The sequence below is a fragment of the Triticum aestivum genome, chromosome 1D (assembly GCF_018294505.1).
Source record: "Triticum aestivum cultivar Chinese Spring chromosome 1D, IWGSC CS RefSeq v2.1, whole genome shotgun sequence".
Lineage (NCBI taxonomy): Eukaryota > Viridiplantae > Streptophyta > Magnoliopsida > Poales > Poaceae > Triticum > Triticum aestivum.
In genome coordinates this window covers 345392868-345416353 of record NC_057796.1, presented here as the reverse complement: position 1 = coordinate 345416353, position 23486 = coordinate 345392868, and the positions used below count along the sequence as shown (strand labels likewise).

The 23486-nt window shown below is 45.5% G+C and overlaps 2 protein-coding genes across 3 annotated transcripts; one reads left to right on the top strand and one right to left on the bottom strand.

The window, feature by feature from the left end:
• Positions 1 to 12332: 12332 nt before the first annotated feature.
• On the top strand, positions 12333 to 20420 carry LOC123181949 (RNA demethylase ALKBH10B). 2 transcript variants are annotated; one of them, XM_044594371.1, is made up of 7 exons: positions 12333 to 13075; positions 16982 to 17130; positions 17288 to 17405; positions 18324 to 18425; positions 18614 to 18729; positions 19150 to 19304; positions 19453 to 20420. In XM_044594371.1, the coding sequence occupies exons 1-7, from the start codon at positions 12526 to 12528 to the stop codon at positions 19943 to 19945; spliced, it is 1683 nt and encodes a 560-aa protein (XP_044450306.1). In that variant the 5' UTR covers positions 12333 to 12525; the 3' UTR covers positions 19946 to 20420. The 2 variants fall into 2 exon arrangements, with proteins under 2 accessions (XP_044450306.1, XP_044450307.1); XM_044594372.1 differs by having other exon boundaries at positions 12337 to 13075; positions 16985 to 17130.
• A 73-nt stretch (positions 20421 to 20493) lies between these two features.
• LOC123181950 (uncharacterized) lies at positions 20494 to 23286 on the bottom strand (the record flags this gene model as incomplete). Its single annotated transcript, XM_044594373.1, is given in 2 exon segments — positions 20494 to 21041; positions 22314 to 23286. A coding segment is annotated over 1 exon segment (963 nt), but the record flags the coding sequence as incomplete, so codon positions are not given.
• Between the last annotated feature and the right edge of the window lie 200 nt (positions 23287 to 23486).

The window sequence follows — 23486 nt, the reverse complement described above, 5'->3', positions numbered from 1 at the left end:
TTAACCATAGCAACAGTAGGTTCTACCTTGATTTTTTCAGATGGTTTAGGTGTTGTAATATAGCTTTTATTGACCACAGTTGAAACTTTAGCATGTTCCTTTATCCTAACAGGGACAGACGGTTTTTCAATATAAGCAGTAGGAACAACTGGATCAACATTATAGATAATAGTTTCATCTTTAGCAATTACCGGTTCTTTAATTTCTTCTTTAATAGGTGTGTGATATTTAAACCAGTTCTCCTTAGGGAGATCAACATGAGTAGCAAATGATTCAAAAAAGGAGGCTACTATCTCAGAGTCAAGTCCATATTTAGTGCTAAACTTCTGAAAAGCATCGATATCCATAAAATATTTTAACACGATCATACTTAAGCTTAATACCTGACTCTTTACCTTCGTCGAATTCCCAATCTTCAGAGTTGCATTTAATTCCTTCTAAAAGATCCCACCGGAAGTCAATATTCTTCTTCATAAAGGAACCTGCACAAGAAGTATCGAGCATGGATCGATCATCATGAGAAAGCCGAGCATAAAAATTCTGAATGATAATTTCTCTTGAGAGCTCATGATTGGGGCATGAATATAACGTTGACTTAAGTCTCCCCCAATCTAGAGCGATACTTTCTCCTTCACGAGGCCAAAAATTATATATGTAATTCCGATCACGATGAACTAGATGCATAGGATTTTTTTTGGTGAAACTCCAATTTCTATCGATTCCAATAACAAGATCCAATATCATCGCATAGCCTATACCATGCCAATGCCTTTCCCTTCAAAGATAAAGGGAAAACCTTCTTATTAGCTTCATCTCCAGGTAAACCTGCAAGCTTAGATAATCCACAAATTTCATCCACATATATCAAGTGCATATCAGGATGTTCGGTTCCATCTCCTGCATAAGGGTTAGCTAGCAGTTGTTCTATCGTACCCGAAGGAATTTCAAAACCAATATTTTCAGTAGGTGCTGTAGGTTGAGGGGAAACTAATTTTGGTTCCAGTCGAGGTGAAGATACCCCGAACAAACCCCTCAAAGGATTGTTCTGCATAGTAACATGTGACAGTAAATTTCAGCACGTAGTAATAATTCCTTCTTACCGATTTCCACTTACCAAGAGCGCTTCACTCCCCGGCAACGGCGCCAGAAAAGAGCCTTGATGACCCACAAGTATATGGGATCAATCGTAGTCCTTACGATAAGTAAGAGTGTCAAACCCAACGAGGAGCAGAAGGAAATGACAAGTAGTTTTCAGCAAGGTATTCTCTATAAGCACTGAAATTATAAGTAACGAGTACTTTGATAGCAAGATAATTTGTGACGAGCAAGTAACGGTAACGGTAAAGAAAGATCAGCAAGGTAGCCCAATCCTTTTGAGGCAAAGTACATGCCAAAACGGTCTCTTATGATAAGCAAAGCGTTCCTGAGGGTACACGGGACTTTCATCTAGTCAGTTTCATCATGTTGGTTCGATTCGTGTTCGCTACTTTGATAATTTGATATGTGGGTGGACCGATGCTTAGGTGCTGTTCTTACTTGAATAAACCTCCTACTTATGATTAACCCCCTCGCAAGCATCCGCAACTACGAGAAAAGTATTAAGAATAAATTCTAACCATAGCATTAAACTTTTGCATCCAAATCAGTCCCTTACGGAATAACGCACAAACTAGGTTTAAGCTTCTGTGACTCTCGCAACCCATCATCTATTTAATACTCCACAATGCATTCCCTTAGGCCCAAATATGGTGAAGTGCCATGTAGTCGACGTTCACATGACACCACTAAGGGAATCACAACATACATACCATCAAAATATCGAACACATATCAAGTTCGTATGATTACTTGTAACAAGATTTCTCCCGTGACCTGAAGAACAAAATTAACTACTCACAAATGATAATCATGCTCAAGACCAGAGGGGTATTAAATAGCACCTGATAATCATGCTCAAGACCAGAGTTGTTGGTGATGATGATGACAATGATTTCCCCTTCCGGGAGGGAAGTTCCACTGGCGGAATCACTCCGCCGGAGGGCAAAAGTGCTCCTGCCCAAGTTCCGCCTCGAGATGGCGGCGCTTCGTCCCAAAAGTCATATCCTTATTTTTTTCTAGGTCAAAATGACTTATATACCAGAAGAGGGGCACCGGAGGTGGGTCGAGGAGGGCACAACCCACCAGGGCGCACCTGGGCTCCCTGGCGTGCCCAGGTGGGTTGTGCACACTTGGTGGGCCCCCTCTGGTACTTTTTTGCTCCAATATTTCTTATATATTCCACAAAAAATCTCCGTGAAGTTTTGCTACCTCTTGAGCTTGCGTTGGTTTTTCCCTTGAAGAGGAAAGGGTGATGCAGCAAAGTAGCGTAAGTATTTCCCTTAGTTTTTGAGAACCAAGGTATCAATCCAGTAGGAGACTACACGCAAGTCGCCTCGTACCTACAGAAACAAATAAGAACCTTGCAACCAACGCGATAAAGGGGTTGTCAATCCCTTCATGGCCACTTGCAAAAGTTAGATCTGATAGAGATGATAAGACAAATATTTTTGGTATTTTTATGATATAGATTGAAAGTAAAGATTGCAAAGTAAAAATATATTGGAAACATATATGATGGAGAATAGACCTGGGGGCCATAGGTTTCACTAGTGGCTTCTCTCAAGATAGCATAAGTATTACGGTGGGTGAACAAATTATTGTCGAGCAATTGATAGAAAAGTGCATAATTACGAGAATCTAGGCATGATCATGTATATAGGCATCACGTTCGCGACAAGTAGACCGAAACGATTCTGCATCTACTACTATTACTCCACACATTGACCGCTATCCAGCATGCATCTAGAGTATTAAGTTCATAAGAACAGAGTAACGCATTAGGCAAGATGACATGATGTAGAGGGATAAACTCAAGCAATATGATATAAACCTCATCTTTTTTTCCTCGATGGCAACAATACAATACGTGTCGTTTCCCCTGCTGTCACTGGGATTGAGCAACGCAAGATTGAACCCAAAGCTAAGCACTTCTCCCATTGCAAGAAATATCAATCTAGTAGGCCAAACCAAACTGATAATTCGAAGAGACTTGCAAAGATATTAAATCATACATAAAAGAATTCAGAGGAGATTCAAATATTGTTCATAGATAATCTTGATCATAAACCCACAATTCATCGGATCTCGACAAACACACCGCAAAAAGAATTACATCGAATAGATCACCAAGAGAATCGAGGAGAACTTTGTATTGAGATCCAAAGAGAGAGAAGAAGCCATCTAGCTAATAACTATGGACCCGAAGGTTTGTGATAAACTACTCACACATCATCGGAGAGGCTATGGTGTTGATGTAGAAGCCCTCCGTGATCAATTCCCCCTTTGGCGGAGCACCGAAAAAGGCCCCAAGATGGGATCTCACGGGTATAGAAGGTTGCGGCGGTGGAAATAGGGTTTTGTGGTGCTCCTGAATGTTTTCGGGGTATATGGATATATATAGGAGGAAGAAGTAGGTCGGTGGAGCTACGAGGGACCCACGAGGGTGGGGGGCACGCCCAGGGGGCAGGCGCACCTCCCTGCCTCGTGGCCTCCTCGCTTCTTTCTTGACGTCCACTCCAAGTCCCCTGGATCACGTTTGTTCCAAAAATAACTCTCCCGAAGGTTTCATTCCGTTTGGACTCCATTTGATATTCCTTTTCTACGAAACACTGAAATAGGCAAAAAAACAACAATTTGCACTGGGCCTTCTGTTAATAGGTTAGTCCCAAAAATAATATAAAAGTGCTTAGTAAAGTCCATTAAACATCCAAACAGATAATATAATAGCATGGAACAATAAAAAATTATAGATACGTTGGAGACGTATCAAGCATCCCCAAGCTTAATTCCTGCTCGTCCTCGAGTAGGTAAATGATAAAAATAGGATTTTTGATGTGGAATGCTACCTAGCATATTTCTCAATGTAATTTCCTTTATTGTGGCATGAATTTTCAGATCCGAAAGATTCAAGACAAAAGTTTACTATTGACATGAAAATAATAATACTTCAAGCATACTAACAAAGCAATCATGTCTTCTCAAAATAACATGGCCAAAGAAAGTTATCCCTACAAAATCATATAGTCTGGCCATGCTCTATCTTCATCACACAAAATATTTAAATAACACACAACCCCGATGACAAGCCAAGCAATTGTTTCATACTTTTGATGTTCTCAAACTTTTTCAATCTTCACGCAATATATGAGCGTGAGCCATGGACATAGCACTATATGTGGAATAGAATGGTGGTTGTGGAGAAGACAAAAAGGAGAAGATAGTCTCACATCAACTAGGCGTATCAACGGGCTATGGAGATGCCCATTAATAGATATCAATGCGAGTGAGTAGGGATTTCCATGCAACGGATGCACTAGAGCTATAAGTATATGAAAGCTCAACAAAAGAAACTAAGTGGGTGTGCATCCAATTCGCTTGTTCACGAAGACCTAGGGCATTTTGAGGAAGCCCATTTTTGGAATATACAAGCCAAGTTCTATAATGAAAAATTCCCACTAGTATATGAAAGTGATATCATAGGAGACTCTCTATCATGAAGATCATGGTGCTACTTTGAAGCACAAGTGTGGAAAAAGGATAGTAGCATTGTCCCTTCTCTCTTTTTCTCTCATTTTTTTGGGCCTTCTCTTTTTTTATATGGCCTTTCTTTTCTTTTTTTCGTCCGGAGTCTCATCCCGACTTGTGGGGGAATCATAGTCTCCATCATCCTTTCCTCACTTGGGACAATGCTCTAATAATGATGATCATCACACTTTTATTTACTTACAACTCAAGAATTACACCTCGATACTTAGAACAAAATATGACTCTATGTGAATGCCTCCGGCGGGGTACCGGTAAATGCAATGAATCAAGAGTGACATTATGAAAGAATTATAAAGGTGGCTTTGCCACAAATACAATGTCCACTACATGATCATGCAAAGCAATATGACAATGATGAAGCGTGTCATAATAAACGAAACGGTGGTAAGTTGCATGGCAATATATCTCGGAATGGCGATGGAAATGCCATAATAGGTAGGCATGGTGGCTGTTTTGAGGAAGGTATATGGTGGGTGTATGATACCGGCGAAAGGTGTGCGGTATTAGAGAGGCTAGCAATGGTGGAAGGGTGAGACTGCGTATAATCGATGGACTCAACATTAGTCATAAAGAACTCACATACTTATTGCAAAAATCTATTAGTTATCGAAACGAAGTACTACGCACATGCTCCTAAGGGCATAGATTGGTAGGAGAAGACCATCGCTCGTCCCCGACCGCCACTCATAAGGAAGACAATCAATAAATAAATCATGCTCCGACTTCATCACATAACGGTTCACCATACGTGCATGCTACGGGAATCGCAAACTTTAGAACAAGTATTTCTCAGATCCACCACTACTCAACTAGCATGACTCTAATATCACCATCTTCATATCTCAAAACAATTATCAAGTATCAACCTTCTCGTAATATTCGATGCACTTTCTATGATAGTTTTTATTATACCTATCTTGGATGCTCATCATATTAGTAAGTTTTTTTAACCAAAGCAAATTACCATGCTGTTCTAAAAGACTCTCAAAATAATATAAGTGAAGCATGAGAGATCAATTATTTCTATAAAATAAAACCACCACTGTGCTCTAAAAGATATAAGCGAAGCACTAGAGCAAAATTATCTAGCTCAAAAGATATAAGTGAAGCACATAGAGTATTCTAATAAATTACGATTCATGTGTGTCTCTCCCAAAAGGTGTGTACAGCAAGGATGATTGTGGTAAACTAAAAATCAAAGACTCAAATCATACAAGACGCTCCAAGCAAAACACATATCATGTGGTGAATAAAAATATAGCATCAAGTAGAGTTACCGATGGACGAAGACGAAAGAGGGGATGCCTTCCGGGGCATCCCGAAGCTTAGGCTTTTGGTTGTCCTTGAATTTTACCTTGGGGTGCCTTGGGCATCCCCAAGCTTAGTCTCTTTCCACTCCTTATTCCATAATCCATCAAATCTTTACCCAAAACTTGAAAACTTCACAACACAAAACTCAACAGAAAATCTCATGAGCTCCGTTAGCGAAATAAAACAAACCACCACTTTAAGGTACTGTAATGAACTCATTATTTATTTATATTGGTGTTAAACCTACTGTATTCCAACTTCTCTATGGTTCGTAACCTCTGATACTAGCCATAGATTCATCAAAATAAGCAAACAACACACGAAAAACAGAATCTGTAAAAAACAGAACACTCTGTAGTAATCTGTATCTAACGCAAACTTTCTGTAACTCAAAAATTCTACCAAAATAGGACGACCGAAATAATTTGTTCATTGATCTACTTCAATTGGAATCAGTATTTTATCACGTTCTGGTGATTTTTAACAATTGTTTTCGTGAGCAGAAAGTTTCTGATTTTTTCAGCAAGATCAAATAACTATCATCCAAGAAGATCCTATAGGTTTTACTTGGCACAAACACTAATTAAAACATAAAACCACATCTAACCAGAGGCTAGATCAAATATTTATGACTAAACAGCAAGGAAAAATATTGGGTTGTCTCCCAACAAGCGCTTTTCTTTAAAGCCTTTTAGCTAGGCATTGATAATTTTAATGATGCTCACATTAAAGACAAGAGTTGAAGCGCAAAGAGAGCATCATAAAACATGTGAAAATCATATCTAAGTCTAACATACTTCCTATGCATAGGCATTTTATAGGAAAACAAATTAGCAAGACAAGCAAGATCTAGCATATGCAAGGAAGAAGAAAGAAACAGTAGCAATCTCAACATAACGAGAGGAAATTTAGTGACATGAAAATTTCTACAACCATATTTTCCTTTTTCATAATAATTAAATGTAGGATCATAATCAAATTCAACAATATAGCTATCACATAACGTATTCTCTATATGATCCACATGCATGCAAAGTTGACACTCTTCTAAAATAGTGGGATTAACATTAACTAAAGTCATGACCTCTCCAAACCCACTTTTATCAAAAATACCATAAGATTGAACATTCTCCAAATATGTCGGATCTAAAGTTGACACTCTTCCAAACCCACTATCAATATTATTGCAAACACTATTATCAATCTCATATTCATCATGGGGCTTAAATAAATTTTCAAGATCATAAGAAGAATCACCCCAATCATGATCATTGCAACAAGTAGTAGACATAGCAAAACTAGCATCCCCAAGCTTAGGGTTTTGCATATTATTAGCACAGTTGACATCAAGAGAATTTATAGTAACATCATTGCAATCATGCTTTTGATTCAAGGAACTATCAAGTATGGGTGCAATAGCAGTAATCTCATGTTTAACATAAGGAACTATAGCAAATTCATCTCCATAAATATTGGCATCAGGGCCATAAGAATAGCAAGCATCATGTTCATCAAGGGAAATTTCAATCAAATCATCGGAATCATCATTATCTATAGATTCATGCATATCATTATTTTCTTCCAAAGCAACGGTCATTCTCTCAGTAAATTCCTTAACATGAGCATTTTGAGCATAGTTTTCATAGCAATATTTAAGTATGTCGGAATTTCTAGATTTGTAGAGAGTAATATCATACTTTTCAATCAAAGAAGCAACTTCATGAGCACCCTTAAAAATGACAAATTCTTCAATTTGTTCGATATCATAGTAACTATAAACACCCTTTCCATAAGAAGATAAGATTTCATTATCATTAAACTCACATAGGTAGGGAAGGTGTTTTTTAGGGTTCTTAGAGCAACAAGTAAAATCATAAATTTCACAAAGATTCCAAGCATAGCAAAGCAAACTATTTATTTGATACCATAAGAGCTTCCCCTTTTGAGACAAACGATGACGCAAAAAATGAGCATGCTGATCTAAAGATTTCCCATCAACTAGTCTAGTTGGGGTTTCAGCACGAGCGCATAAGGATCGAAGACGATCCAAGTAGAACACTTTTAAGTGGATCCATATCAATAGATTTTTAGACGGAGATGCAAGCAAATAGAAGGCACATGGAAACACAAGCAAAAAGACATATGGGAAGAAGGCGAGAAAAGGCAAAGGTGAAGTGGGGGAGAGGAAAACGAGAGGCAAATGGCAAATAATGTAATGCGAGGGATAAAAGTTTGTGATGGGTACTTGGTATGTCTTGACTTGTGCGTAGACTCCCCGGCAACGGCGCCAGAAATCCTTCTTGCTACCTCTTGAGCTTGCGTTGGTTTTTTCCCTTGAAGAGGAAAGGGTGATGCAGCAAAGTAGCGTAAGTATTTCCCTCAGTTTTTGAGAACCAAGGTATCAATCCAGTAGGAGACTACACACAAGTTGCCTCGTACCTACACAAACAAATAAGAACCTTGCAACCAACGCGATAAAGGGGTTGTCAAACTCTTCACGGCCACTTGCAAAAGTGAGATCTGATAGAGATAATAAGATAAATATTTTTGGTATTTTTATGACATAGATTGAAAGTAAAGATTGCAAAGTAAAAATAGATTGGAAACATATATAATGGAGAATCGAGGAGAACTTTGTATTGAGATCCAAAGAGAGAGAAGAAGCCATCTAGCTAATAACTATGGACCCGAAGGTCTGTGGTAAACTACTCACACATCATCGGAGAGGCTATGGTGTTGATGTAGAAGCCCTCCGTCATCAATTCCCCCTCTGGCGGAGCGCCGGAAAAGGCCCCAAGATGGGATCTCACGGGTACAGAAGGTTGCGGCGGTGGAAATAGGGTTTCGTGGTGCTCCTGGATGTTTTCGGGGTATATGGATATATATAGGAGGAAGAAGTAGGTCAATGGAGCTGCGAGGGGCCCACGAGGGTGGGGGGCGCGCCCAGGGGGGCAGGCGCTCCTCCCTGCCTCGTGGCCTCCTTGCTTCTTTCTTGACGTCCACTCCAAGTCCCCTGGATCACGTTTGTTCCAAAAATAACTCCCCCGAAGGTTTCATTCCGTTTGGACTCCGTTTGATATTCCTTTTCTGCGAAACACTGAAATAGGCAAAAAAACAGCAATTTGCACTGGGCCTTCGGTTAATAGGTTAGTCCCAAAAATAATACAAAAGTGCTTATTAAAGCCCATTAAACATCCTAAACAGATAATATAATAGCATGGAACAATCAAAAATTATAGATACGTTGGAGACGTATCAAGTTTCAGCTCATTTGGAGTTGTGCAGAATATGTGGCTTGACATAGCTCTTTCAGGTCCAGAATTCCACCTGCCGGTATTCTCCCTCTTTCTGTGAACCTTGCATATTATGAGAGAAAAGGCATTAGAATTACTCCAAAAGGCATTATTATACATAAAAACAATATAAATAACAGTAATAGAACATGATGCAAAATGGACGTATCACGGAATCGCTCCGCCAGAAGGCAAAAGTGCTCCTTCCCAAGTTCCACCTCGAGACGGCGACGCTTCGTCCCGGAAGTCATCTCCTTATTTTTTTCTAGGTCAAAATGACTGATATACCAGAAGAGGGGCACCGTAGGTGGGCCGAGGAGGGCACAACCCACCAAGGCAAGCCTAGGCTCCCTGGCGCCCAGGTGGGTTGTGCCCACCTGGTGGGCCCCCTCTGGTAGTTATTTCTCCAATATTTATTATATATTTCAAAACATTTCTCCGTAAATTTTCAGCTCATTTGGAGATGTGCAGAATAGGTAGCTCTGACGTAGCTTTTTCGGGTCCAGAATTCTAGCTGCCAGCATTCTCCCTCTTTGTGTAAACCTTGCATATTATGAGAGAGAAGGCATTAGAATTACTCCCAAAAGCATTATTATGCATAAAAACATAGTAAACAACAGTATGAAAACATGATGCAAAATGGACGTATCAGTCAAGCAGTCGCCAGAGTAGTTCCGCCGCTTACCTCGTCGTCGAAGTGGATCTGCGCCGGAGGAAAAGCTTGAGAGGGGGGAAATGGTGGCGGGAGTTTTGCCGCGGCGGTCACCCTCGATATATAGGGTGACCGAATCGGTGGGCGGTGACTCGAATTCATCCCGCCACTTTTTTTGGAGATGCGCCATCGCTCCCGCCATCACCCTCCCTTGCGCGGGCGGCGTTCCCCTCCCCTGCATCGCTCGAGCCTGGCTCGCTGGAAACAGCCGATTCGGCCGTTCCTAGAGGGCCTGGCTGAGGGGTGCTTTGAGGTTCGTGCTATGCGGGCCAAACAGTAAACACATGCATCCAAACATCCCATTTTCGTCCGTGCTGGTCTGGCCCGACCTAATGCAGCTTACCAAACACACCCTTGATGTGCGGCATGGCGACTCGGATGAGATGATTGGCCATATGATTGTCGCTCCGTCTCACCTATGGCCATGAGGTGTGGGCCTGGGTTCTACAACGAATAGGAGTGCAACAACTTGCCTCAATCGAGGCAAACATTCCATCTTGTCTTAATGGACCGTGGCTAGCGCCTGGGTGCGAAGCTTGCCTTAGGGGAGGGTTCTCTATTGCCTTATGCGTGCTCTGCTCTATCTTGATGGAAAGAAATCACATAAACTTTAGGAGAAAGTCGCAACATAAGTTCATGATTACCAATGGCTTTAAGGATGTTGGTTGTCGTCGGAACCTACATCATCTCCAAATGATAGCTTGAATGTGTTGGTTTCAGCGTGAATAGGGTTTTAGGATGTTGTGCGTAACTAGGGTCATCACTTGTAATGCTCTTGCAACAAAGAAACCTCTTCTGTATTGTAATATATACACAACCATATGTTGGCCCATCCTAGCCAAACGGTTCCATCTTCTCGCGGTGGAGAGAAGCCAGCACCAGGCGTGGTGACCGCCTTAGGAAAGTGTTCAACTCTATTACCCTATGCATGCTTCGTTCTATTTGGTTGGAGAAAAACCGCACAACCTTAAAATCACAAGTCACAAGCTACCCTCACGACGACCGACGACATTGACATCGGTTGCGACGACTGAAATCTTCTAGCAATTAATATGCATAATTATGCGGCAAATAAAATCAGATGCGGAAACACTTTACTCGTTGGCGTTCGCGTGATTTGTGTGGGACCGACCAACTGTAGTTAGGGAGATCTTGTGCGGAAACCATGAGCGTTGCTGAGGTTTAAGATGTGTGCATGAACCGCATCGTTGAATCGTTGTTGGACATGTGATCATTTGACCGAGCACTGCCCCACCAGTCATTGTCTTTGCTCATATCGTCGGGTGGATGAGTTGATTGACAATATGCTCGTCGCCCCTTCTCACCTATGCCCATGAGGCATGGGCCTATGTTCTACAACGAATAGGAGTGCATTGGTTGCTATTGAAAGCTTGTAGGCATTAAAGATTATGTGCGTGACTACGATCGTACCCTATAATGCTCTTGCAACAAAAGATCTCTTACATATCTTAATACATACACACATATATTCATAGCCCCCCGCCCTCTCTATCTTTCCCTCTCTCTTTGAAAAACACATCTAATGAAAAGAAGATACGTCGTACAATAGAGAACACTGAACTCTTAGACGTGGTCATTGTGGGAGGCCATCTATTTTCGCAGCAAAAAGACAAACCCTATGAAAATCGTACACATAAATCTAAGAGATGGTCAAACCATTGTGGATATCCAATGCATTCTGCATACCCCATCTTCAAATCTCAAAACCGCGTGATTTTCTCAAATGGGTAAGCATGCAAATACCTTTTTGTTGTTGTTGAGAAAAGCATGCAAATAGCTGGATAATTCATTGATCAAATTACCTACTTCCCAAAACAGGGTTCTACCCTCGCACATTACAGCCTATCCTTACGCGGTTATTACAGCCAATAGAGAAAAAAACTTCCGTATTCGCCTGTACCCAATCATGTCTTGCACAAACAAGAACAAAAAAACGAACACGGATGCGGGGCCCTGAAACGGACGGCTGGGATGGTGCGCGGTCCAACCAGGCTCCCACGCATGGCCACCCGGTGTCCCGGTCCACGATAAGGCCCAAGGACCGGGTGCACGCCGTCGCCGCGCATCCCGAGGCCATCCGCCGCGGCGAGCGACGTCCCCGTGCGCCGAATCGCGGCGCAGCCCATCTCTGCGGAGGGAGCGAGCGCGCGGTCCACACGCGCCCCCGTAGGCCGGGTCGAGTCGAGCCACCTCCTATAAAGCGAGGCTGACCTTAACTAACTGCTGCCACCACCTTGTCGGATCTGCGCCCGTACCCGCTAATCCGCCGCCACGTCACCCTGCCCGCCCCTGGGCGCTGTTGGTTACGGGTACCCTCGGCCGCTTCTTCTCCGGGGGTATTTATAGGCGCGCCCCCGAGAGAGAAGCGCTCCCCACAATCCCAAGCCGATTTAGAACAGGCAGGGCGTCCGTCGAACACTTTGACGCCATTACAAAAAGCTTGGGCGGAGAGAGCGCCACGCATCACACGGGCCGGGAATCGAGAGGGAGGGAGAGATAGCCGGTGGTTAGTGCGTTGAGTGGTACCCTGGCGATCGCGGGAGGGATGACGACACCGGCGGCGGGGGCCCCGGGGTCACCGGTGGCGGCGCCGGATCAGGTGGCGGCCAGGGACGCCGTGATCGGGTGGTACCGCGGCGAGTTCGCGGCCGCCAACGCCGTGATCGACGCGCTGTGCGGCCACCTCGCGCAGATCGGCGGGGCCGACTACGACGCCGTCTTCGCCGCGCTCCACCGCCGCCGCCTCAACTGGTTCCCCGTCCTCCACATGCAGAAGTTCTACTCCGTCGCCGACGTCGCCGCCGAGCTGCGTCGCGTCTCCGGCGCCCGCGCCGCCGCGGCCGCCGCCTACTCCGAGGAGGAGGCCGCGTCCACGGTGATCCACGAGCCCATGGACGAGCTCGTCGTCACCGTCGCCGCGGAGCCGGACCCCGAGCCCGAGCGCGAGCACGAGCCGATACCGGAGGCGCAGCCCGATGTCTCCGTCCACCCCGTCGACGCGGACCGCGAGCCGGAGGCGGACGGCGAAGATTCCTCGGGAGATTCGTCGGAGCGGAAGGCGGCCTCCACGGAAGACGACGCCGCCCACGACGGACGTAAGTACAATCATCTCTATTAATTTTTTTTTGCGAGTGATATCTATTAATTAATCCTCGTGTGCGCGTAGTGTTATTTACCCTTTTTTTCCCTTAAGATTTCCCTTTCCGGACGCATTTGAAATTTTCCGTTAGTTTCAATCTGTCTGTCGAACCGATCTCCCGTTTTGGCCCTCGCTCCGCATACGGTTGGATCTGGTCGTTTCACCCGTGGTTTCTTCCGCAAGCTTTTCCCACTTGAATATCTCCTGTTTTATTGGGGCCTAATAACCAAAAAAGGGTCCGAATTAGGCTTCCAAATGACGTTTTCTTTATGGCTAAAGCGGCATCGTTAATAATAGTATTCACGCCAGTTCGACGAACCAACACGTACCGGGCCCATTACGTCTGGTGGTTAGGGGGAAAAACTGGGGCGAGAGAGCCAATAATTTCCCGTGCAGCCCCACCATCGGCGGAGTTATTCAGCCCTCGTTGGGAGGATCGGACGGCGGAGACAGCCTCGGCCGGTCAATCCTGGCCACCCGTGGCGGCGGCGGCGGCCCGTGAAACGGCATCACGAGGTCGCTGGAACTGCAAAACCCTACGGCTTTTCTCCAGACGCCGTCCCCCGCTCTCTGTCCGTGCGCAAACTTTATTTCCGGCTCGCCTGCACGCACCCTCCTCGCTCGGCCACCCTTTTGGGAAAGTACTGACCAGTACGGCCGCTACCCGCCACCAGTAATTAGCTCATGTGTTTACTTTTGGTGTGGGGGCTTTGCCAAATTAATGTACTCCTGGTACAACCATCACCTGTCGGGGGTGCAAAACGTGCCGCGCCGTGGCGGGGACTCTGACGCCTTTGTCCTGCCGGCCGGCCCGGCCAGCAGCCAGCTCGCGGCGGTTCCACTCCAGCGGCCTCGAGGGCACCACCGTTGTGTGTTGCGGTCTGGTGAGGGGCGCCAACAGGCTGCCATGGGGCATATGCTCCAGCGATGCTAGGCTGTAGCGTCGCGGAGGGCGGGCGGCATAAAATATTTCAGGTGAATCTGGTTAGCATGTGTCCGGGGGTCACCAGATTTGGCAACGGCGGTCTCGACAAAACCTTTGCATCCTTCGCCCCTTTTGAATGGGGAGATTAACTAGCGATGACACCGAGTTTGAACCTCTCTGCTTTGGAGTCGTTTTTAACTTTCGGGCTGTGTTTTTAAGTGCTCCGCGGCTCGAGATGAGGTCTGCCATCTTCATCTTCGGGCTGGGGTGACGAATGATCACGCTTGGTCACCAGGTCAAAAAATAAAAGGAGAGTCGGGAATGCATTTCTTATACGCAAGAAAAGAAAATCAACGAATAAATTTGAAAGTTTTCCAGAATGGGCGAACTTTATGAGTTTTGATTTGTCATCTCTGTTTCCGAGATTGACTGGCCGTGGTTGCATTTGTCACGTCGCTACAAAGTTGGACACGTAAGAGTTGACATTTTTTAGAGGGAATAATTTTCTTTTTTCTTGAATAAAATACTCTGGATTGTCATGATACAACATGTAGGGTTAATTTTTTAAGAAAATTTGCTCATCAGGTTAGTTCACTGTCACCATGAGAGCGACGCGAGTGATTGCAAAGAGCATAGAACCAAATCATGCACCATAATCTTTTTTAAGTTGTAGCAATTCGAAATGCCACGCATAATAACTTGTGCTAGGAATCCCTTGGGGGGACACACAGCTAGAATTCAATGGTATAGTTTCAGTGGAAACACGAGTCTTTTGCCCAGCGCCTCCTACAGGACTTTTGGGAGACATGCCCTGCAGCCGGAGGCGTGGCCTACGCGAGTACAATTCCTTTGGTAGTATTGGCGTGGGTCTCATGAGGAGGGCGTCACCCCGGTCAGAATTCAGAGCCTGGCGCCAGCGGCGACGACCCGTCTGATCGCAATCAAACGGAAGGAGCGAGCGAGTTAATGGACCCACATGACCGCCACCGTGGAAAATTAAATCCCTGCACGCCTCCTTCTTTCCACCACGGCCTGCACGTGTCGAAGAGCCACTCGACTGGACCCAGATCGGATTCGAGAAGCCCAAGATCTCCGGCCGAGGCAGGCTGGATCTGGTGCCATGCCGATCGAAGTGGCCGCTCCTCCGACTCTGAGCTGTACACGTGGCCCGCCCTCGGCCGCTGGCTGCTGGGTCCGGCCCAATCAACCAGGCATTTCGTGGGCCCCCCTGGCCGCGTTTCTTCTCGAAAGACCGTCCGGAGAAAACCGGTACACCTGTGGGCCGCGGCTGCTCTCGCGTTAGTCTTCAGGCAGGGGCCGGGGGGCCACGAAATGCTGCTGGAGACATTTGCTTACCGTGAAGCACTAGCTTTGGCGGACGATCTTGTGGAGCAGAAGATATATGTGGCCTCGGATTGCCAGGAGGCGGTCAACTACATAAACAGAGGGACGGGTGGTCCTAATGCTGGTTTAGTACATGAAATAACGAACCATAGCAACAGTTTTGTTTCTTGCTCTTTTGTTTTCGAGCGTAGGAATTTTAATTTCGAGGCTCATAATCTTGCCAAGTTTGCTTGTAATCTTGACATAGGTAGACATGTTTGGTTGGGTTACCCACATGACCCGAACCTTGTACCTATGACAATTCCTTTGAATGAATAAAGTAGGCGAGGTTTCTAAAAAAAAAAGGCAGGGGCCAGGGGTAGGTGATGCACCCATGCAGGGGCGTGTTAAGCACGTGATTATAATATGATTATCTTACGAGATTTTGAATTGATAACTCATTAGGTTGTGCTAAGTTTTTTTTTTGCGGGGAAGGTTGTGCTAAGTTGCCGCCAGCGTTGCCACTGTCGCATATGCAGCATGTGGGCCGATCATATGCTCAGCTGATGTGATCATCACTGAAGCGGCCTTGTCGGTTTCATGCTAAGCCACCAACCTTCGAAGCATTTTTAAATATTTCCCGCGAACCCCCTTCCAAATTGACAACTGAGAGGCTGCCACTACCTTTTAAAAGAGAGGGCAGGAAAAACCTCATGTTTTCCTGTGCCTAGGAAAAAGGAAGGATACACAACTGCGAAAGGAGGGAGATGCTCTGCGATACATAGAGAGGGTGCTGTGATATCACCATCCCAATACTGCTTTTCTCCTCTCGCAATAATTGAACAACGTATTGGTCCCTGCTCCCTCGCCCCCACACTTATGCCGATGTGCTAATGTCCATGTACATTCAACTCAAGGGAATCTCTCGTTTATACCCACTTTTCTTCATCCACGAAAGGCAGCCTCTCTTTTCTCTCCACGCCGTACTCCGTAGAAAATGACACGAATGGACTACACCTTGGAAAACTTCCACACAAGGCCACTTCAGTTTCGTCCTGTGTTATGATGGTGATCTTGAAAGATCGAATGAAACTGCATCATGCTAACTGTGCTGCACGACAGAGCGATCTAGTCTAGTGTAAGTTCAAAACATCAAACGGGTGACCAACTAGACCTTTTGTTGCTGCGTGACTGTACCCACTAACGAACCTTGGGTAGGTGAAGATCAGACTACGCCATGCGAGAAAAGCTGAGGCTAAATACATTTCGTATTCTAAAATTGTTTAGAGGATTCCTGTCCAAAAGCTGCCGTTGGTGGCCTAGCAAGCATGCTAGCTACGTTTATCATTTTGTGAACACCTTCATGCAACCACCTGCTTTTTCCGTGTGAGCTGAAGGATAAACCAACCAGAACAGAATTTTACTGATGACGCATTTCTTCCGTATTTATTTGCTGCATTTGTTAACGCTTTCCTCAGCGGAGCAGAGGACTGTTTTTCTTCTTCTTTCGAAACTAGATAGCACACTTAAAGAAACACTGTGTACGTTTTGCAATAGCTAATCGAAATGCAGTCATACCATGCTTGGAACCCCTCTGATATTTATGTTACTCAGCAGATAACACCGACCAAGGATCTCAAGGCGGGCACAGCCTACCAGAGAGCTACCCTATCTGCTCTGACCACGACGAGTGCATCGCCCGCCCAGAGAGGATCAAGATCCAGAAAGGTTTCATGGCGAAGGAGTCCGTGAAGGGGCACATGGCGAGTTCCATCTTTACACCACTCGGCAAACTTTCTGTATTGAAGAACTAGAGATGCTGTAGGAAGTAGTAGCACACCCATTGATCTACCAGTTTATCATATACTTCTTGTAAAGGTGCTCTTTTCTAACAATATGTTTATGACCTTGTGTTACCAGGTTAACGTTGTGAAAGGCCTGAAGATATATGAAGACGTGTTCACAACAATGGAGCTCATGAAGGTTGCTGATTTCATCAATGAAATTCGCCAGGCTGGTAGAAATGGGGAACTTTCAGGTAAGTTGTGTTTTGTGGCCCTGAAGTTTTTTCCTTCTTTAAATGTTCAGAAGTTGGAGCATTTGGGCATTGTTTTCTGTGGTGCAATTTATCTTCCTACTTATTTTTTGTTTACATTCCTTTCTGGATACTTCTGTTGTGCCCACAAGACCACAGCTACCTCTGATACTATCCAATTGATGCTTTGAAGATACCAAATATCCCTAGGGCACCTAACTGTGGTCCTAGTTCGCGCACTACTTTTTCTAACGGTGGTGATGGTTTTGTCTGATGCACTTTTGTGCTAACTGACTCAGTATGTACAGGTTCTAGGTCCTAACAACTCTCCATTTTTAGGCTAAATTAGTATAGTTGAGTACTTGCTGTTGCATAGAAAGCTGCCAGTTATCCTAATTTAGGAAATGTAAAACTCGCATGTGAGAAGGTACAACCATCAACCTAGTGACACACTGACTATAATACCTGGCCTATTTGGATGTGTAGTTTTCTTCACCTAGCTAACTTTAACGTTGCCTCTCAATGACAGAAGAAAAGTTAGGCATGAATGTTTATATTAACTATAGTAACATGTTAGATCACTTCTCTTTATTGGATAGGAATTCTAACATCACCTCCAAAGGTGTGCACCACAAAACGTTGATCCAAGTATATTCTCAACCTGCTAGCCTTGCTTAATTTCTAATAAGTATGATTCAGTTAAGGTTTGACATAGAGCCCACAACATTGGTATAGTTCTGTAGGGTTTTGGCCAAAATCTTCATATGCAAGTAAGCTGCCTTAACTTGACAGAATTTTCTTGTTAGCTTTGTAAAGTGCGCTTGGCTACCCTGTCTTTCAATTGTGGCACTCTGTTGGCATGTTTGCCCTTGTGCCATTTCCTTGATCATTGTGATGTTAATTCTCTAGTTTCAAATCTAGGTGAAACCTTCATATTCTTCAACAAGCAGATCAAAGGAAACAAGAGAGAGATCATTCAGCTGGGTGTCCCACTATTTCAACATACCACAGAGGAAACCAATTGTAAGTTCAGAGTTCAGCAAAACTGTCAGCTCATATACTACTACTTTTCCTGCAACTTGCTTACAGTTGCAAGAATATTCTTTTGGGTGTGGGATCCTGGCATGGGTATCGCATCTGCGGACAAAGTAGATGCCCTAGTGCATGATGTCATAAAACTAACACCTGTCTTCTCTTGGCCTTGTGTGCAGGTCATATAGAACCAATCCCAGTTGTCCTGCAGGCTGTCATCGACCACCTTGTTCTTTGGCGCCTAATACCAGAAAGCAGGAAACCAAACAGTGTCATCATCAATTTCTTCGATGAGGTAGGTGCTGCAGTGCTGTTTGCCGGTTGGTGATTAACTATAGAATAGTCATATAACTAAACTTAATGAAACCAAATGAGATTTTGCTTCCTGTACTGTCATGAGATATGTGGGTCAAATCTGAGCCAGAACTGCTAGTCTGTACACACTTTTCTTCCTCTTAAAGAACCAGCCACTTGTGTATACAAATAGCAAAGTAAATTTGCACATTACAGTTAGTGGGCTCTTGTAGGGTCAACTTTCCATATTAAGTATCTTTGATCCTTTCAATAGATATGAACTAAAATAGTAAAATTAAGATACCAATGCTATATAACAAAGTGCCTTTCTTCAGGGCATGAACAAATATAGGTTGAGAACTCAAATGTTTGAAACTTGTTAAGGTGTTGGTATCTGACAAGTGATGAAATTGTTTCACAGGACGAGCACTCGCAGCCCTACTTCAAGCCTCCCCACCTGGACAACCCCATTTCCACTCTCCTGCTGTCTGAAACCTCGATGGCATTTGGAAGGTCACTTGTCACTGACAGCAACGGCAACTACAAGGGACCGCTCACACTCTCACTGAAGCAAGGGTATGTACGCTTAAGGCTTTTTCACTTACCAGAACCTAGTCAGTGCCATTTCCATTTTCTTTTCGACTTCTCTATTACTGTTCGTACAACCGAAGAACGCATTGCAGTGCTAGAATTTGCATCTTACGTATACGGATCATCTTTGCAGGTCACTTCTGGTGATGCGCGGGAACAGCGCGGACATGGCGCGCCATGTCGTGTGCCCGTCGTCCAACCGCCGCGTGAGCATCACGTTCGTGAGGGTGAGGCCATCGACTCCGGTGGACCTCAGCCCGCTCCCGTCGCCCACCAAGGCCATGACGCTCTGGCAGCCTCCCCCGACTGCGGCAACGGCCGGCATGCAGAAACCACCCCATGGCAGCAACGGCGCAATCATTGGCTACTGCCCCGCGCCGCAGGCCATGCTCGCCCCGGCTTGGGGCATGGCCGTGCGCGCGGCGCCTGTCATGATGGTCGCCGCGCCGGCGAGGCCAATGGTGATGGCGCCCTCCAGCAACATCAACAAGAGGATGGGGCGCGGAGGCACCGGCGTGTTCCTGCCGTGGACGGTTGGGCCCAAGAGGTACAACAAGCACCTCCCCCCGCGCATCCAGAAGCGCCGGTTCTCGGCGATGATGTCGCCCATAGAGTCGCAGGGCTGAAACGGCCGGACCGCACCTCACCTCGCCGCCGGCATAGCCGTTGGATCTGATCGATAGGCCGTCGTACATCCCCGGTTGGTTCGTGGAGCAGTTTTTCTTCTTCCGAGGCAAAAAGTTCGGAAAACGCACGGGCAGCGTGCCCTCCCTCCCTCCCTGTGTATTCTGTTTGGTGACTCTCGTTGGTGCTGGTGTTTCTTTTTTTCCTTGTTGTGGGGTTTGGTCTGGTCTGCCTGTAATCTAGTTGAGTTTGTGGCCTTGTGGGTAGCACAGGGCCGATGCGGTACGTAGAAATATGATGATGATGAGTAGGGATAGGTGAGGTCAGAATGAATCAATCAAAACTTTTCTTTTTTGTGTATCTCCTCCTCTGGTTCGGAGAAAGAACTGGATGCATACATACATAGATGTTGCCGTTCATGTTCTGCCGAGTTTGGGCTTGCAGGTCTATATACAGGTAGAAGGATTATGCATTGAATTTCCTCTGTTGATCACTTGTGTTGTTCTTCTCTTATTTGAGCGGGAGGCAGACTATCCTTACAGGCTTGGACACTACTGTACGTAGCTGCAAGGATTTTATCCATTAGAATCTGCATATTCCAAGAAGTAAACTGTAAACAGTTTGACAAGCAACCAGCATAGTAAACGACCAGGTTTTAAGCTTAACCATCCAAAACAGAATGATTTCTTGGAATTGTGCAATACAAGAATGTTTATAGGTTGTTCTGATAGACTATTTTGGATTGTAGGCTTGTATGTAGCCCACAAATTAAAGATGTTGACCAATGAAGTGATAAACTCTGCATTTCTTATGGTTTGCCAAAACACAGCATAAATGTGACACTATCCTTGCGAAACAGCACACTACTTCAAAACACACCTAATTCTTCAAGACACCGTCTACTCCGAAGCATGCTTAACAAACATAGCGACAACATTGTTTAAATAGTCCCATCAAGGACAGCAAATCAGAGATTCTGGGCATTATCCTCTTTGTGTTCAATCTTCAATGCTGAGTAATAAGGCACAGACGTAACCAGAAATGCAACGGTTGAGCCATCTTCAGGCAAAATCGCGTGGTACCTCTTCTCACTTCACCCTGAATAATAAGATATGCAGAGTTATCAGCACAGTTCCCAGTGAACTAACCAATGAAATAGGGGTTCTCTAAGCGAATAACAAGCCCAATTTGTTTAAGAAATGACTCATGACTAAAAAAGGCCATATATTCACCGGAGTTCGCGGGTCAAATGTTACTTCTACAGACCAAGGGGACATAACGCAAGTGCTTTCTTGAAAAAAGTTCTGAAGACTGTGCAGATTCATATGAATAGAAATGAGAAAAGTTACTAAATTCATCACCATGTTACCAGTCCAGTTCTAAATTCATCAAGTCAAACTCAGATGTAATGCCCAATCACTTGATCAGACAACACAATTATGGAATACACTCTTCTGTAGTACCTGCTGTTAACTGAATTTAATCAGCTTCTTTCTATGCATGTCAATGAGAATGGTGAAGGCTGTTGCTAGAGATTCCCACCTAGTGCAAATGTAGTGATAGCTTCTCTTCTTTAAGATGCACTTCTGGAAAATACATGGATGGTCGACGCTTCATCCCTAGATGTTTTTTCCTTTCTACTCTTATTGATAAATTTTTGCACATTATGTTAATGGATAAAACACATCACTACATAAATCGATCTACATAAATGTTGGCATTGTTGATCAACCTCGATGACCTAGCATTTCCATTTTCTAATATGGAGGTGTTTGAATCAAGCATTAATAATATTTTCAATTGCAGTTTTACAGGCCTGGCATGTAATTTTTCCAAGATCACTTGAGTTTAAGTTATTTTTATAATCAAGTCATCTTGTAATTCTACACATTAAAAATGAATATTGTCACACTGCCACAATCATACATGCATATCTTCTACTCCCTCCGTTCTTAAATATAAGTCGTTGGGGGAGTGTAAACTCTAAACTGAACTCCCCCAGCGACTTATATTTCGGAGCAGAGGTGATATTGTATATCAATGATGCATGCTATATTTCTCCAGTACAAGTTTGATTTCGAAAACATATGCTATCTACAGAACAGAAGCTTCTGCCAGTAGACACCCAAGCTTCAGTAAACACGACATGATCATCAGAGAACACGCTAGAGCTTGAAATTCTTTGAATGCATATATTCCCCTAATTATAAACTATTGATGAACTGGGTTGACGAATATATATAAAACTAATATAGGTTCAAGTTCACCAAAGTACCCAAGGCAACAAACTTCACACAGATATCTTTTGACCAAGCATTACTCATAAACCGACATTACATGAAACTGGGATGCGAGGACATGATTAATTACCAGGAGTCTGTCAGTCAGAGCCGCCTTCCGAGCCCGGGAAGGAGAAGTAGGCAAACATGGGGTGCCCGTACTGCTCGCCGTCGTCCATCACCAGGCGCTCGAGCTTCCGGGTGTCCAGATGGTACGAGTAGTGCCCATAGCCTGACGTGCCGATGAACACCCTCCCGGTGCGCCCGGCATCCATGTCGCTCAGCCAAGTGCACTTGCGCCGGGCGATGAAACTCGAGGGCAGCTGCGGCATTTCGTCGAACGCCTGGAGCAAGCACACTTCCCTCTCCAGTACCCACACGTTCTCGCCGTCCTTCGGCTCGGGCCCCAGCACCCGGAGCTCCAGGTTCTCGTGATCCCTTGACATCGAACCGAAGCAGAACCGCCCGTCCGGCATCAACCCGACGCGGTACTTGAGAAAGTGACCCCCCATGTCGAGTGCGGCCGGCGCGAGCACGAAGCCGAACTCCAGTGTCTCAGGGTCAAATGTGAGCACGGCACCTTCGTCGCGGATGTGCCAGATGAGGAACCGGCTAGCGCGCACGCAGTGGCGCTCCAGCTGGTCGACGTTGCATCTCGCCTGCGACCGAAGCAGACACTCCCAGTGGCACTTGCCGTCGCGGAACGTCGCCACGAAGGCGCGCAGCGTGGTGTCCTCGAGGGTGACGACGGCTGCCCGGAAGCGGAGCCCGGACCCGGCCGGGTCGTCCGCGTCGCGGGAGAGGATCACGACGCTTACGAGCTTGCTAAACGTGCAGGTGACCATCCCCGGAGGGAGAAGCGCGGTGCGGCGGGAGACCGGGTCGCAGACGAGGATCTGGGGGTGCTTGAGGTAGGAGTATGGCTCGGTCTCCTTGAGGAGGACGAGGAGGCCGAGGTGGGAGTCGAATAGGGAGAAGCCGGGAGGGATGAAGTCCAGGGAGAGGCGCGGGGAGGAGGAGGTGAGGGGTTGGAACGCGGGGGCCGAGGCGGAGGCGGAGGCGGAAGGGGGCACGGCGGGGAACGGAGCTGGGGTTTTGGGACGGGGCGGCGTCGGAGTGGGGTGGTGGAAGTGGCCGAGGAGAGGAGCGCAGGCGGCGGGGGAGCGGGAGAAGAGGCGGCGCCAGTGCCCGCCGCAGGAGTGGGTGGCGGCACCGCGGAGGCGGCATATCGCCGTCATCGCCAGCGACTGCGCCATCGGCGGTG

What these genes read in the sequence shown, in the direction of transcription:
- LOC123181949 (XM_044594371.1), top strand. Translation starts at nt 12,526, where the DNA reads ATGACGACACCGGCGGCGGGGGCCCCGGGGTCACCGGTGGCGGCGCCG. An exon ending in CGACGCCGCCCACGACGGAC is followed by an intron (nt 13,076 to 16,981) that starts GTAAGTACAATC and finishes TATGTTACTCAG; the next exon opens with CAGATAACACCGACCAAGGA. An exon ending in ACACTCTCACTGAAGCAAGG is followed by an intron (nt 19,305 to 19,452) that starts GTATGTACGCTT and finishes TCATCTTTGCAG; the next exon opens with GTCACTTCTGGTGATGCGCG.